Here is a 13,271-nt window from a genome sequence, read left to right as displayed (position 1 = left end):
AGCTGTCAGGGAAAGCTGTGAGGAGGATGGGGTGGTCTCTTGGGACCACAAGCTAATCAGCCCCGACTTATCCCCTGGGCTGCTGTCACCTCTTTCTAGCTGACAAAGCATGCTGGGATGCAGGTTCTGGAGCCTCCTGGCTGGGTGTTGTCAGCAGTGCAGGTTGTCTGCAGGGCATGCAGGCAGCCCTTTGCACATATGTAATGCTTTTACCAGTTGAATTTCAAATGGCTTAAACTAAGTGGCTGAACTTCAACCAGTTGAATTGAACATTTGCATGTATCCTATATGACTATATATACCATAGTAAGACACAGTCCCTTCTCCAAAGAGTTTATTAAAGGGTAGTTAATCCAAATAAAGAGTACAGGAAGTGTAATTACCCACATTTTGCTTGGTAACTGAGTCACAAAGATTAAGTGACTGGAACAGGAATGAAATCAGTGGCAGAGGCAGATGAACCCAGATCTCCTGTCTGTATTTAGAGATTTATACCATCTTTCTCAGTACCTTAAGGCTAAGGTTATCTGAATCAACTATTAGAGCCAGAAGGACTTCACCAGATATAAGGCACTGTGCCTGGAACTCATAGGATTCAGATGATCATTCCATATAAATATCAAATAAATGGTTTATGGGAATAATGAAATTGGGTCATCACCAATATTGATGATCTCCATACTCTAATAAAGATGTGTCTTATGCATCAGGAAAACATGAATACCATGAGTACTTTGTCTAACTGCTGGACTTGTTTCTTTGAACTGATTTAAAATAAATGGGGCATTTCATAACAACGCACACTATTCTCCCAATTACATTTATTCTAAGGCCCTTTTCTATCAGTCTGGCTGTGTAAAAGGGAATTAAAATAGGTGTGACTGTAATTGACCTGCCAGAGTACTAAAGAGACTGCATTTATAAGTGAGAATTTGTTGAGTGCTTTTTATGTGAATCAAAACTAGGACTTTAAAGCTTTTTTTTTTAATTAGAAAGGTACTCCCTTTACATTGGGAAAAACCTGGCCACTGTTGGCATAAGCCACCAAACCAGGAGATAACTTACAAATCCTGTAAAATTTCTACAAAGAATCCATGGACCCTCCACAATGAACTTTGGGCTCCTCTCCACCCAGAGATCATGGGGGTGGGGGATACAATTTCTCACTGCTACCTCCTCTAATGGCTATTTGGAATCAGCTACAAAGAAGGCCTGTAAATGTTGATGGGATTACCATTGAATATATATGGTGGTCATGAAGGCATGTGTTATAGAACGGTGCTGTTCCCCAACACCACAGCTAGCACTGTCCCTAATAACCTGCAGAATAAAGGTTGAAAGCCTTCGTGGAGGATTTGGTGTGGGTGGAAGGAGAAACTGCTACCCTGTCATCCCTTGCACTGATTTACCTCATTTGGCTTCCCTCTACTCACTTTACTGCTTGAAGTTTCTACGTAGGGAGAAGTGCTTCCTGACGTACATACTTCCAGACTGGTATGCAAAACAAAATAATGCATTTCGTCTAAACTGAGTTCCAAGAATATTTTAGAAAATCAGCAGTGGAGCCTATTACGCTGAGTTTTATAAACATCCTTCTAGTGCTTAGTGCATTGGGAAGTCCACCCTCCCTCCCCCAAATCAGGGATGTCTAAAGTAAAAACTAAAAAGCTATTATTTCAAAGATTTCATAGACATTAGGGCTGGAAGGGACCTTGGGAGATCATCAAGTCCAGCTCCCTTCCCCAGGGGCCATAAGTCAACTGGGGTCAAAGGATCCCAGCAAGATAAACGTCCAAATGTCTCTTAAAAGAGTTCCAGAGTAGGTGTTTGCACCACCTCTGGTGGCAGTATGTTCCAGGCCTTGGGGACTCGGACAGTAAAGAAGTTCTTCCTTATGTCCCACCTAAAACAGTCTTGGAGGAGTTTGTGACTGTTTGGCCTTGTCATCCCTTGGGGCGCTCTGGTGAACAAACTTTCCCCCAGATCCTGATGTACACCCCTTCCTCATATACTTATAGGCTGCCACCAGGTCCCCCACCCCCCAAGCCTGCACTTTTCCAGGCTGAAGCGTCCCATAGCTCTTAGCCTCTCATCATAAGACCTGTTTTCCTGCCCTCTGATCATGTGTGTGGCTCTCCCCTGGACTCTCTCAAGCTTCTCCACATGCTTTTTAAATTGTGGAGCCCAGAATTGGACGCAGTACTCTGGCTGCGGCCTCACCAAGGCCAAGTACAATGGGAGGATGACATCCTGGGATTTGCTTGAGAAGCATCTATGCCAGAGTTTTGCTCGCTTTACCAGCTGCAACATCATATTGATGGCTCATATTCATCTTGTGGTCAGTCATGACTCCCAAGTCCCTTTCGGCCATGTTGCTAGCAAGTGTAGCACTGCTGAGCCTATAAGCATGCTGTGGGTTTTTCTTTCCAAGGTGGAGTACCTTGTATTTTTTGGTGTTGAACGCCATCAGGTTTATGTCTTCCCATTTTCTGACACTGTCATGGTCAGCTTGGATCACCATGTGTCCTCAGGTGTGGACGCTATACCCCAAATTTTGGTGTCATCAGCGAACTTGGCCAGTCTGCTTCTGATACCAATGTCCACATCATTAATAAAGATGTTCAAGAGTATAGGCCCAAGGACGAACCTTGGGGGACCAAGTGGTCACAGCGCACCACAATGATTTATTTCCGTCAACTACCACTCTCCAGGTCCGACCTCGGAGCCAATTCCCCAGCCATTGGACTGTGATGTAGCTGAGGCCGCAGTTGGCTAGTTTTTCTATGAGATGATCATGGGATACCAGATTGAAGGCTTTTTAAAAATCAAGATATATGACATCAATCTGCTCTCCCTTATCCAGGTGATGTCACCTGGTCATAGAAGGAGATGAGATTGGTTCCCCCTCTTCCCTGTCTCACATGCTAGGTGGCTCCAGTCGCGTAGCTTCCTGGGGGGCTGGGCCAAGTAGGAGCCGGGGGCGGGGGGCGTGACCCTTTTCGGCTCCACTCTGCTGGCCTGCAGCTGGGCCACGTCCCTCCCGCTACCATAATACCATTAAAGAGCTCTAAGGACACAGTAAATGAAGAGGTCTTTGGTTTGCAATATTTGTAACAGTATTAGAACCATCCAAAATGGAAGCTGATGCTTGTATTCAGTATATACTAGACACTGATCTATAGGTGTCTATACATGTGCTGGGGAGGTGGCGGGGTGAGGAACGCTTGAATTAGAGTACCTGCAGCATCTTGTGTATAAGCATCTCCGTGCTTCAAAATGGTGGTGGGAGTGCTTTATCTAAAGCTTTTTGATTAGCTTTAGATAAAGCATCTCCAAGGCCATTTTGAAGCATGGGGATGCTGATACATGAGACGTGGAGGTTAGCTGGAGCACGGTAATTACCACATTCCAGCAGAGTTGATTAACTGAGTCTGCTCCAACGCACTGTAATTACAGTGTATTAGAGCAGCCTTTGCGCTTATGTATGGACACGCTGTATTTCCATTCTCTTGTAGCACTGAATATATAAACAAATAAACTAAAAAAAGAGAACTGCAACTAATATGACATGGACCTGCCCCTGCCCTGGTATTTTTCCTGATTGTTGCATTGTTGCCCCTAAATTTCATCTGCCTTTTTTCTTCATAGCTTGTAGGGACTGAGGGAGAGACAATAGGTAAATTCCTGGCCTTTCTGAAATCAGTGAGTTAAGATGTTGCCTGGCCCAACAGGACCTCATCCTAAATAAGGAACCTGACGACCTGGATCTAATAGAAACTACTGTGTACTATTCAGCAGCTGCCTACCCCAATTCTTTCAGCAAGCAGCATGCTCATATACAGTAGAGAAAATAAGATTGCTTTCAGAAGGAGTCATCACCATATTTCTATGTAGAATGTGACCCTAAGTATTTTGAATAAAAACTCTCTTGCGTATATATTTTTTTCTTATGTATGATCCAACTATTTTACTAACTTAGTTTGTGGCATGTTTACATAAGAGGTATGTGGCAGAGGCTGTCAACACTACAGATGTTTTGACAATGTAAAATATTTGCCCTGTACAATATCTGCTGACCATTTATATAATGGTGATATACATGGCTAGGTTATTCAGCTGTCTTTTGGAGCCTCTAATTCAATTTTTTAGTCACACGTACATAAACAAAGGTTTCTTTTTCAGAGACCCTCATGTGTTGAAGTCTCAGGTGTTACACAGAAATTACCATGTACTCTTTGCTTCAGTCTTCTTGCTTTGTTGTCAATCTGCATGTAAAATAATCTGCAGTTTTTAATATCATGAAAACATGAATACAATTCTGGGGCTTGACAGCAAGGATAAGCTAGTTAACTGGCTTATGTTGCTCATGTTTCCCATTTTTATCTAACACACATTGAATAAGACTCTGGGAGTATATTCTCCCCTCAATGCACAAGTATACCTCCTACTAACTTATATCAGAGGAAGATAGAATAAACTTAATGTAAAGGCTGTATAGTTTATCCTTATGGTTTGTGTAGGTCCTGGTTATTTAAGCAAAACTTTTACACTGCTCCAAATAGAAAAGAAGTAGGGAGGAAAAAGTACAGGTTCTACCTATGATTTTTCAACCTGCCACAAAATCCTCTAGGCATAAAGATGTCATGAAGAAGCCCCTTCTTGGGGTAGAACTTGGTATTGTGTAATGAATTATGGCAGAGTTGAAAACACTGGGACATCTATTTTAAATACAAGTCTCAAACTTCATATTACAGAGAGGAAGAAGAATCTTTACACATTCTTACTTATGCCATTGACACTTGCTAAACCAAATACTGTAACACCCAATTACTTGAATTATCACTGTGCATATACTGAGATTATTTAGTATTATAAAGATGAGCCTATCGTAAAATCTGCCAACTTGTAAAATATAATAGCAGCTTATACAATAGTGATGCTAAATACATGAAATAAACCACTATCAAAATAATCTATCTTTACAGGGAAACACAGTACAAACTTTGTCAGCCGATACGATCCTAGGTTTAACAGCTGGATACAACTCCCACCGATGCAAGAGAGGTAAAAAACTACTACATACTTTAAATATTGGTTATGTTGTCCTAAAAGGAGCTGAGCATTAGCTTAGTTTTGGAAGAAGGGAATCCTAAAACATCAGTAAAGAGCTGAAGATACATACAGTCTCAGTGGGCTGGTGCTGTTCTTTATACTCCTAACTTTACTGAAACATTCTAAATTCAAATTTCTTGGGACCAAGTCCTGAAGTGTCAACCCATGCAAAATATCCATTGACTTTGTGATGGGAGAATTGTCTCAGTAGTGATTACAGGATGGTGCAGATATATGTTCTGTCATGTTCCCTGAGCCAAATGGCACATAGAATATGCAGTAGACACCTGATGATTACTGTCAGATGTCTGTTATAAGCAAGTGAAACCTTCATGTGCAAATTAGTCCCTACAAGGAGGAATTTTTCTACCACTCCAGCAGTGCAAATGTATCCTGCACCTCAGTGGTCTTTGCATGGTCTGCCAGAAACTATGGCAGCTGATACAGATTAGAGCAGCATTCAGTTCATACTTTCATTTTGTATGAGGAGTGGCTTTGGCACTAGCACAGAAGCAGGCCCAGTGAGATATAAGCAAGGATCCGGATTTTCCAGTTGCCATGGAAAAACGCAAATTTTCTCCTTTAAAGAAGAAAAGCAGGAGAAACCACAGGTTTCCCTTTGCAGGCTGGCAGAATTTCAGCCTGCAAAGGGCTGTTTGGGGCTGGGGGGAGCAGGACGCAGGGGACAGTATGTCCATATGCACGCTTGCACACAGACACATGGCGTCCCCTGGAGAGCAGCTCTCCCAGCTGCCTGTAAGTAAGTCTGTGGGGAGGAGGGCACATAGTTGGGGTGGGGAAGGGCAAAGTGAGCCCCCATAGTGAGGGACGCAGTGGGACAGGGTTGACAATTCAGGATATTGCCCAGTGGTGATATGGTCTACATGTTATATCCATATACAGGATTTACCTTTATAGTTGTCATGAATGCTGTGATAGATCTAAGACTGTTCTGGGCTACCTTAGCTCTGTATTTCCATATTTACAAATACTTGGGCATCTTTTTCATGCTTTTATGGTTTTTTTTAATTAGAAGAGCAGTGTTCTGTTTAAGGCAGGGATGGGCAATTATTTGGACTGGAGGGCCACTTAAGGAGTTTTAGTGAGCTGTTGAGGGCTGGGGAGGGTGCTTCCTTGGCCTTGGACCCCCTTCATGACTGTTTACACTGGCTGACATGGTGGGGTGGGGAATGCAAATTCATCCTATCCACCCCCAAGTTTGTGTGCCCCTTACCTACTGTCAGGGGCACCAGATGGAGCAGGTGAGCAGGGAGGTGGGTGGGGTCTCCATGGAGACAGGCCTGGGACCCCCAGAGGCAGGGTGCGCTCAGCCTGGTGAATGTAATGGGGCTGCAGGCGGTAGCAGCACAGGCCTGAGGCAGAGCCACAATCCCTGTACACTGCACATCCCTGTGAAGGGTGCTGGTGCCCTGGCCCCAGCCCCACGCTGTCACTGCCCTGCGATCCTGCCCCAGCTCCAGTCCCATCTACCCATGGCCCAATCCCATCTGCCTGGCCTACTGCGCCCTACCCACAGTGTCCATGGAGAGACTGCCCACCTGCTCGCCCACTGTGTCTAGTGCCCCCAGTGGTGGGTGTGGATCAAATGGGTCAGGATGCCTAGGCAGTGGGGCCAGGTCCAGCAGTGGCAGCAAAGACACTGGCAGTGGTATCTGGAGTGTCAGGGCGAGAGCAAGCTGCCACTGCAGGGGCTTCCAGGAGGGCGAGTCTGGTGTGCTGCATTGCCCCTGCCCCATCACCTGACCACTCAGTCCCACAGACTACAGCCCCAAAGTACCTGACACTTGTGCACAGGTATAGGGAGGGCTGTGTTAAGCACCAAGTAGTACCTCCATGCCCAGGGGCAGCCTCCTGCGTCTGGGCCAGGTGAAACTGAGGGACCTACCACTGGCCAGATAGAATCACTTGGCAGGCCAGATCTGGCCTATGGGCTATATTTTGCCCACCTCTGTGTTAAGAACCTTAATTTATTTGTATACCTCTTTACAAGCTTTCTTTTTAAAAGGGTTTTGCTTCTGGGAATTATATGTGATGATAAAACAGCTTACAGTTCTGTGATGGGGTATATAGACTAAGCAAAACTAGAAATGCCCAGTGCTCTAGGCATTCTTTTAAGTGAATAGATATATGGAGGCCATTATCAGTGACCTGGAAGCTGGTAACATATTCTTGGGGAATCTGAAACTTTGGTAGTGAGCTTGATCTATCTCTTTGCCAGTGCCATCCCTGGGTGGGGGGGAATTGGACCCTGAGCTTTGGGGGTCCCCATGGACAGTGCCGCACAGGCCCTGCCATGGCCATCGTGTGCCACTAGTTCTGTGTTCTGGCCGCTTGCTCCTCCCCCCAGCTCCACACTCCAGCCACTTGCCCCCTAGCCCCACACGGGCTGATATGCCCTGGGTCCTGCACACCCCTATGGATGGCTTTGCTCTTCACTAAGCATTATAAATACCTGGGAGCAAAACTCCAAGAAGAGTATGGTTACAATATCCTCTCTCATATGACTACCCAGACTTGAGAACAGCACGTGTGTCTGATTCTTGATTGATCAAATAAGGTTTGGATTAGGGAAGAGCCTTCTCAAACTCAAAATAGGAAAGCATTGGGTGTGAGCAGGGAGACAATAGTAGGGGGCTGGCCAGTTTTGTAACACTAGGAAGCATGGAGAAGGTTAATGTTAATATATATTTGAGTGTAAACTTAACTTTGTGGAGTGTCTGAAAAAAAGTATTCCTGGAGATTTTCAACAGCACTCAATGTGATTGTGATACAGAAAAGAGGGATGATCCAAGAAGGTGAAATTTAGATCTGTACTCAATATGAGGTTACATCTGAAGTAAATTCTGTTTTGGGACTAAGATTTGGGTTTGGATTTAGTTGTGATGAAATTTTGATGAGTTGTTCTTGTGATATCTGATGAAAAAGATTGGAAATCTTATGGGGATTTAGCTGTATCTGAACTACAACTAGAAAAGATGCCCCTGAGACAGTTTTTTTTATAGGAGTTTAATGTTCTGAACCCTTCAGAAATGAAAAAGGGTTTAGATTTGATGCATCTCTTCAACACATCTAGAAAATGACTCCTTTACTGTTGACCCAAATGGTGGAGTGTAAAAATTTCACAGGCTCTTTCAGAATAGTAGCCAGAATACAAAAGTAAGTTTTTCTGAGGGATCATCCAGTGATGGAAAAAATGTCATCAGGAGTTGGGTTTTTTTAAAGAATGCTGTTTTCTTGCTAGACGATACTGACTTGCTTAAAAGGTGCTAGGTCTGTCAAGGCAATAATTAACAGATAACTTACCTGATTAAAGAGCTGTTATGCCATCTGATCCTCAGTGCCTTATTCAGGCAAATGCCTGTTAGTCAATAAGCTTTGTTTTTCCAAGTAAGGAGTACAGGATCAAGCCCTCTCTCTACTAGAATAATGCAGGCACCATTGACAAGCCAGACTATTTAACGGATCCATCTGAATCATTGTAGCCCATCAAGTCAAGACCTACTTAGGTACTATAGGCTGAAGATAATCAGCCAGACAAACTATAATGGCATCTTTAAAATCTCTGTCAGGTAACTGTCAGTTGCATGCACAGGCGGTATATTCTTAAATTAAAAATCTATATGAAATTTGGATGGATAAACTTTTATCTCCAGTGCTAAAATCTGTATTAGGCTGATTTCATTTTCTGAGTTATAAGGAAAATATTGAAATATTTAATCATTCAATTTTAGATTCAGTGGTATGGAGGGGTGCACACTTTGTTTTGTTTTACTGAGAAATTTTCCGTGCAAAGATCATTTCAAAACTGTTTTCCTGTCCTGTGATAATACTTCGTACTTTCAAGTATAGCTCTTTAGTAAAAATACTAATTAACTTAATCAGGGCAGGCAAAATATAGCCCATAGACCAGATCCAGCCCACCAGACAAATTTATCTGCCATATGAGCACCCACCAATTAATTGTACCCTGCCCAGCCCACAGACCTCACTCCCACCCTCGTAGTTTTAAGGGCCCAGGCCAGGCAGCACATAGCTTCCAGCTGGGGCTTCTGCTGCCACTGCTGCAGCCCTGCTGCAGCTGCCAGAAGATCTGTTCGGCCTCCCCATTGTCCCGCTTACTCCGGGCACTGGGTAGGGAAGCAGTGGGGGAGAGGAGAGGGGGAGCTGCAGCTGGCTGGGAGCGTGGAGTGTAGGGGTAGCAGCAGTGGGCAGCCCACATCCAGGGGGACAGTAGGAGTGCGGAGCTCAGCTGGGCAGGGCGTGGGTGTGAGGGAGGGTGAGGGGATGTTGGGACCCTCCTCACCCTCTCCACCCAAGGTGCACAGCCCCCACTGCCAATGGCAGCCGCAAGCACCGGGCACTTGGGGTGCTTGTGGCCCATGCAGGCACTGCCACTCAGTGGTGCATGGATCTGGCCACCACTGCACATGGTGGCAAGGAACACAGTCAGGCTGGCCAGCCTCTATCATTCAGGGCTCCCTGTGGTGCATATGCAGCTCCTGCTACTCACACGCCACTAGGGGAACCTGCATGAAATGGAATCACCTGCCTTCCGCACCCCCTGCTGGGCAGGTCCCAGGACTCCACTGGAAGTGGAGGAGAGTCCCACCCCCTGCTTCCCAGTGGAGTCCTGGGACCTGTACAGCAGGTGGCAGGGAAGGCTGCTGGTTCCATTGTGCGGAGCTTCCCATGAGCTGCATGCGTGCTGCACAGAGCCCCATGTGGTTTAGGCAGGCTGGCCTGGCTGTGCTCCTTGCCAACATGTGCAGCACTAGTCAGAGCCATGGGCTTCCAGGCAGTAGTGCCTGTGCAGGACATGAGCACCCCAAGTGCCTGCCACCTGCTGCTACTGCTGCTGCTGCTGGCAGGGCTGTGTACTATGGGAGGGAGTTTTGGGGGGCTCCCCACACACCCCCATCCTCCCACATATGGCACACACCTATAATTTGCCCCCACAACCCTCTTACATATACATCATACCCTATTGCCCCCCCTGCACACACAGCCATACCTCCTCACAAGCACCCTGACACCCCACCATACACACACACACACCCCAACCACACCCTGACGCACAATATACAAGAGTAAGACTTTATTTTTGAGTTATGATGCAATCATCTCTATATACATTATGCAACCACAAATCTCGACAAAAATACATTTTTTAATAAAATTAAAATGTGTTATAGTAGTTGTTTGACTTTTAGTATATGATTTGTTTTTTTTTCTGGTTCCAAGATGCCAACCCTCTGCTCCCAAAAGGAGTACTTCTGGAAGGGCACAAGGGGATGGACTTCTGGTAGTAAAAGTCAGGGGTGGGACTTCTGGCCCCAAGATTGCAACCAGGGGGTGGGGCACCTGTCAAGGGGCAGGGCTATCCTTGTGGCCCTCAACAGCTCACCAAAACTCATTAAGTGGCCCTCTAGTTAAAATACATGCCAACCTCTGAACTAGATAGTAAATCAGTACTCTGAGACACTTTTTCAAGAGCAGCCTATTTAGGCTATTAAATCCAATAAAGGAAATACCTTTCTAGCAGCTATATCTCTGATTACTTTCTCTGTCCAACACAGGGTGGGCAAATTCTTTAGTAAAACAGAAATCCTCAACTTTAGGAAGACTGACTTTCACAAACTCAAGAGACTGGTCAGTCAGGTACTAAGGAACCATGGCTCCCTAGGAAGGGGAGTCCATGGGGAATGGTTGTTCCTAAAGAACTCAATCCTCAAGGCACAAGGGCAGTCCATCCTGTCCCACAGGAAATGCAGTCAGAGGGCAGGGAAGGCCCCTTGGCTCAACAGGGAACTTCTGGGTCTCCTGAAACTTAAAAGAAAAGCCTAAACCAGATGGAAAACTAGAATCATCACCAAGGTGGACTACTCAGCACTAGCCCATACCTGTAGGGAGCAGTCCAGAAAAGCCAAACCAGTAACCGAACTCAAGCTAACCACCAGAATCAAGGATAATGAAAAGTCGTTCTTCAGATATGTGGGAAGTCAGAGGAAGAACAAAAACAGTATTGCCCCCTACAAGATCAAATGGGGCAGCTGATGTCTGACGCCCAAGAAAAGGCCAATATCCTAAATGATTACTTTGCATCAGTTTTCCTCCCATGCAAGGGGGCCACACTGTCAAACAGCATGCAAAGTATCTAGGGATCAGGAGATGAGCCCACAATTGATATAGACCAAGTGAGAGAACAGTTCAAGAGGCTTGAGAGGCTTGACAGTCATAGGTCCACGGGCCCGGAAGGATTGCACCCGAGAGTCTTAAAAGAGCTCAGGGACATTATAGTATACCCTATGGCCAAGATATTTGAAAGCTCATGGTGCTTGGGTGATGTACCGGAAGACTGGAAAAGAGCCAATGTGGTTCCAATGTTCAAGAAAGGGAGCCAGAAAGATCCAGGAAATTACAGACCTATCAGTCTGACATCCATCCCTGGAAAGATCTTGGAGAAAATTATCAAGGGATCCATCTGCAACAGGCAAATGGAAATCAACCTACTGAACGCCAGCCAACATGGTTTTATTATTGGAAGGTATTTCCTGACCAACCTCATCTCCTTTGTGAAAAAAACTTACCAGAAGAAGGAACAATGGGAATGACCAAGAGAAGGCACCAGGGGAGGCAGGACCAAACATCGTTCTCCTGATACAACAAATACTATCATCAAAGACGTGGCAGTTGAGACCCCTGGGGTACCAACCTGAAGTCACCCCAGTAGTCAGAATGTGCTGTCCTAGGAGCCACGGTGAGGTTTGAAAAGAACCCATGCATGCAGCATTCAGGGGAAAGGCATGGAAAACTACATCCTTATATGACCAAGCATTGCCTGGACAAGGGAGACACGGTTCACATTATTTATCTGGATTTCAGGAAGGCCTTTGACTTGGTTTCCCATGATGTCCTCATGACCAGGCTGGGGAACTGTGGCCTTGACCATCTCATGGTCCAGTGGCTGGGGAAATGGCTCTGGGGTCGGACCCAAAGGGTACTAATTGATAGGAACAAATCAACATGATGCAGGGTTACCAGTGGAGTGCTCCAGGGCTCATTTCTCAGGCCGGTACTCTTCAATATCTTCATTAATGATCTAGATTTGGGCATCAGATGTGGACTGGCAAAGTTTGTGGATGACACTAAACTATGGGAGAAAGTGGTCATCCTGGAGGACAGGCTGGGGATACAGGCTGACATGGACATGCTTGCAAAGTAGGCAGACCAAAACCTGACAGCACTCAATGTAGAGAAATGCAGGGTACTCCACCTTGGGAGAAAAAAATAGCAACATACTTATAGGCTCAGCGGTGCTACACTTGGTAGCACCATGACCAAAAGAAACTTGTGGGTCTTGATTGACCACAAGATGAACATGAGCCCCCAGTGAGATGTTGTGGCCATCAAAGCAAACCAAACTCTGGCATGCATCCACTGATGCATCTCAAGCAAAACCAGGGACATCATCCTCCTACTTTACTCGGCCTTAGTGAGGCCACAGCTAGAGTACTGCATCCAGTTTTGAGCCCCCCACTTCAGAAGGGATGTGGATAAGCTCAAGAGAGTCCAGAGAAGAGCCACCAGTTTTATCAAAGGCCAAGAGAGCAAGCCTTATGAGGAAAGGCTGAGGGACATGGAACTCTTCAGGCTGGTGAAGAGAAGGCTCAGGGGGGACTTGGTGATTGTTTATAAGTATATAAGGCAGGTGCATCAGGATCTGGGAGAATACTTGTTTACCAGGGCTCCCCAAGGGCCACAAACTTCTAGAAGGCCTATTCAGATTCAATATAAGGAAAACCTTCTTTACAGTTCAAGTGTCCAAGGTCTGGAACAGACTCCCTTCACCCCCTCCCCCCCACAAAGTAGTGCAAGCACTAGTGGAAAGCGGCAAGTATTAACTTCAGATTCAGCTGATTGGGAGGACAGTGATTCGATTCAGCCAAATCAGATCTAAAAGACTCGGTGCTGCTTCAGAGATTCAGCCATAGACTAAACAGGCAGCTGACACAGCTGCCTCCAGCTGGTAAGTCTGTTGGGGTTGGGAGAGTGGGGAGGAAAGGAGCATGGGGGAGAGAGGGATTGGGGCTAGGGCTGGGACAAGCTGCCCAGCTGGGGTGGGGGGGACACGTTACTTG

The 13,271-nt window shown here is 45.8% G+C and overlaps 1 protein-coding gene across 5 annotated transcripts in view; it reads left to right on the top strand.

Annotated features, from left to right (window-relative positions):
- The window catches only part of KLHL14 (kelch like family member 14), a 111,489-nt gene that overhangs the window by 77,037 nt on the left and 21,181 nt on the right, over positions 1–13,271 (top strand). For all 5 annotated transcript variants that reach the window (XM_019547566.1, XM_019547575.1, XM_019547584.1 and 2 more), the window contains one exon: positions 4,986–5,064. In XM_019547566.1, the coding sequence (XP_019403111.1) occupies positions 4,986–5,064 (79 nt within the window). The remainder of the gene's footprint in view (positions 1–4,985; positions 5,065–13,271) is intronic.

This window comes from Crocodylus porosus, unplaced genomic scaffold (assembly GCF_001723895.1).
Source record: "Crocodylus porosus isolate Cpor-Errol unplaced genomic scaffold, CroPor_comp1, whole genome shotgun sequence".
NCBI classification, from domain to species: domain Eukaryota; kingdom Metazoa; phylum Chordata; order Crocodylia; family Crocodylidae; genus Crocodylus; species Crocodylus porosus.
The sequence above is the reverse complement of the archived record's forward strand: the minus strand, read 5'-3'. Positions and strand labels throughout refer to the sequence as shown.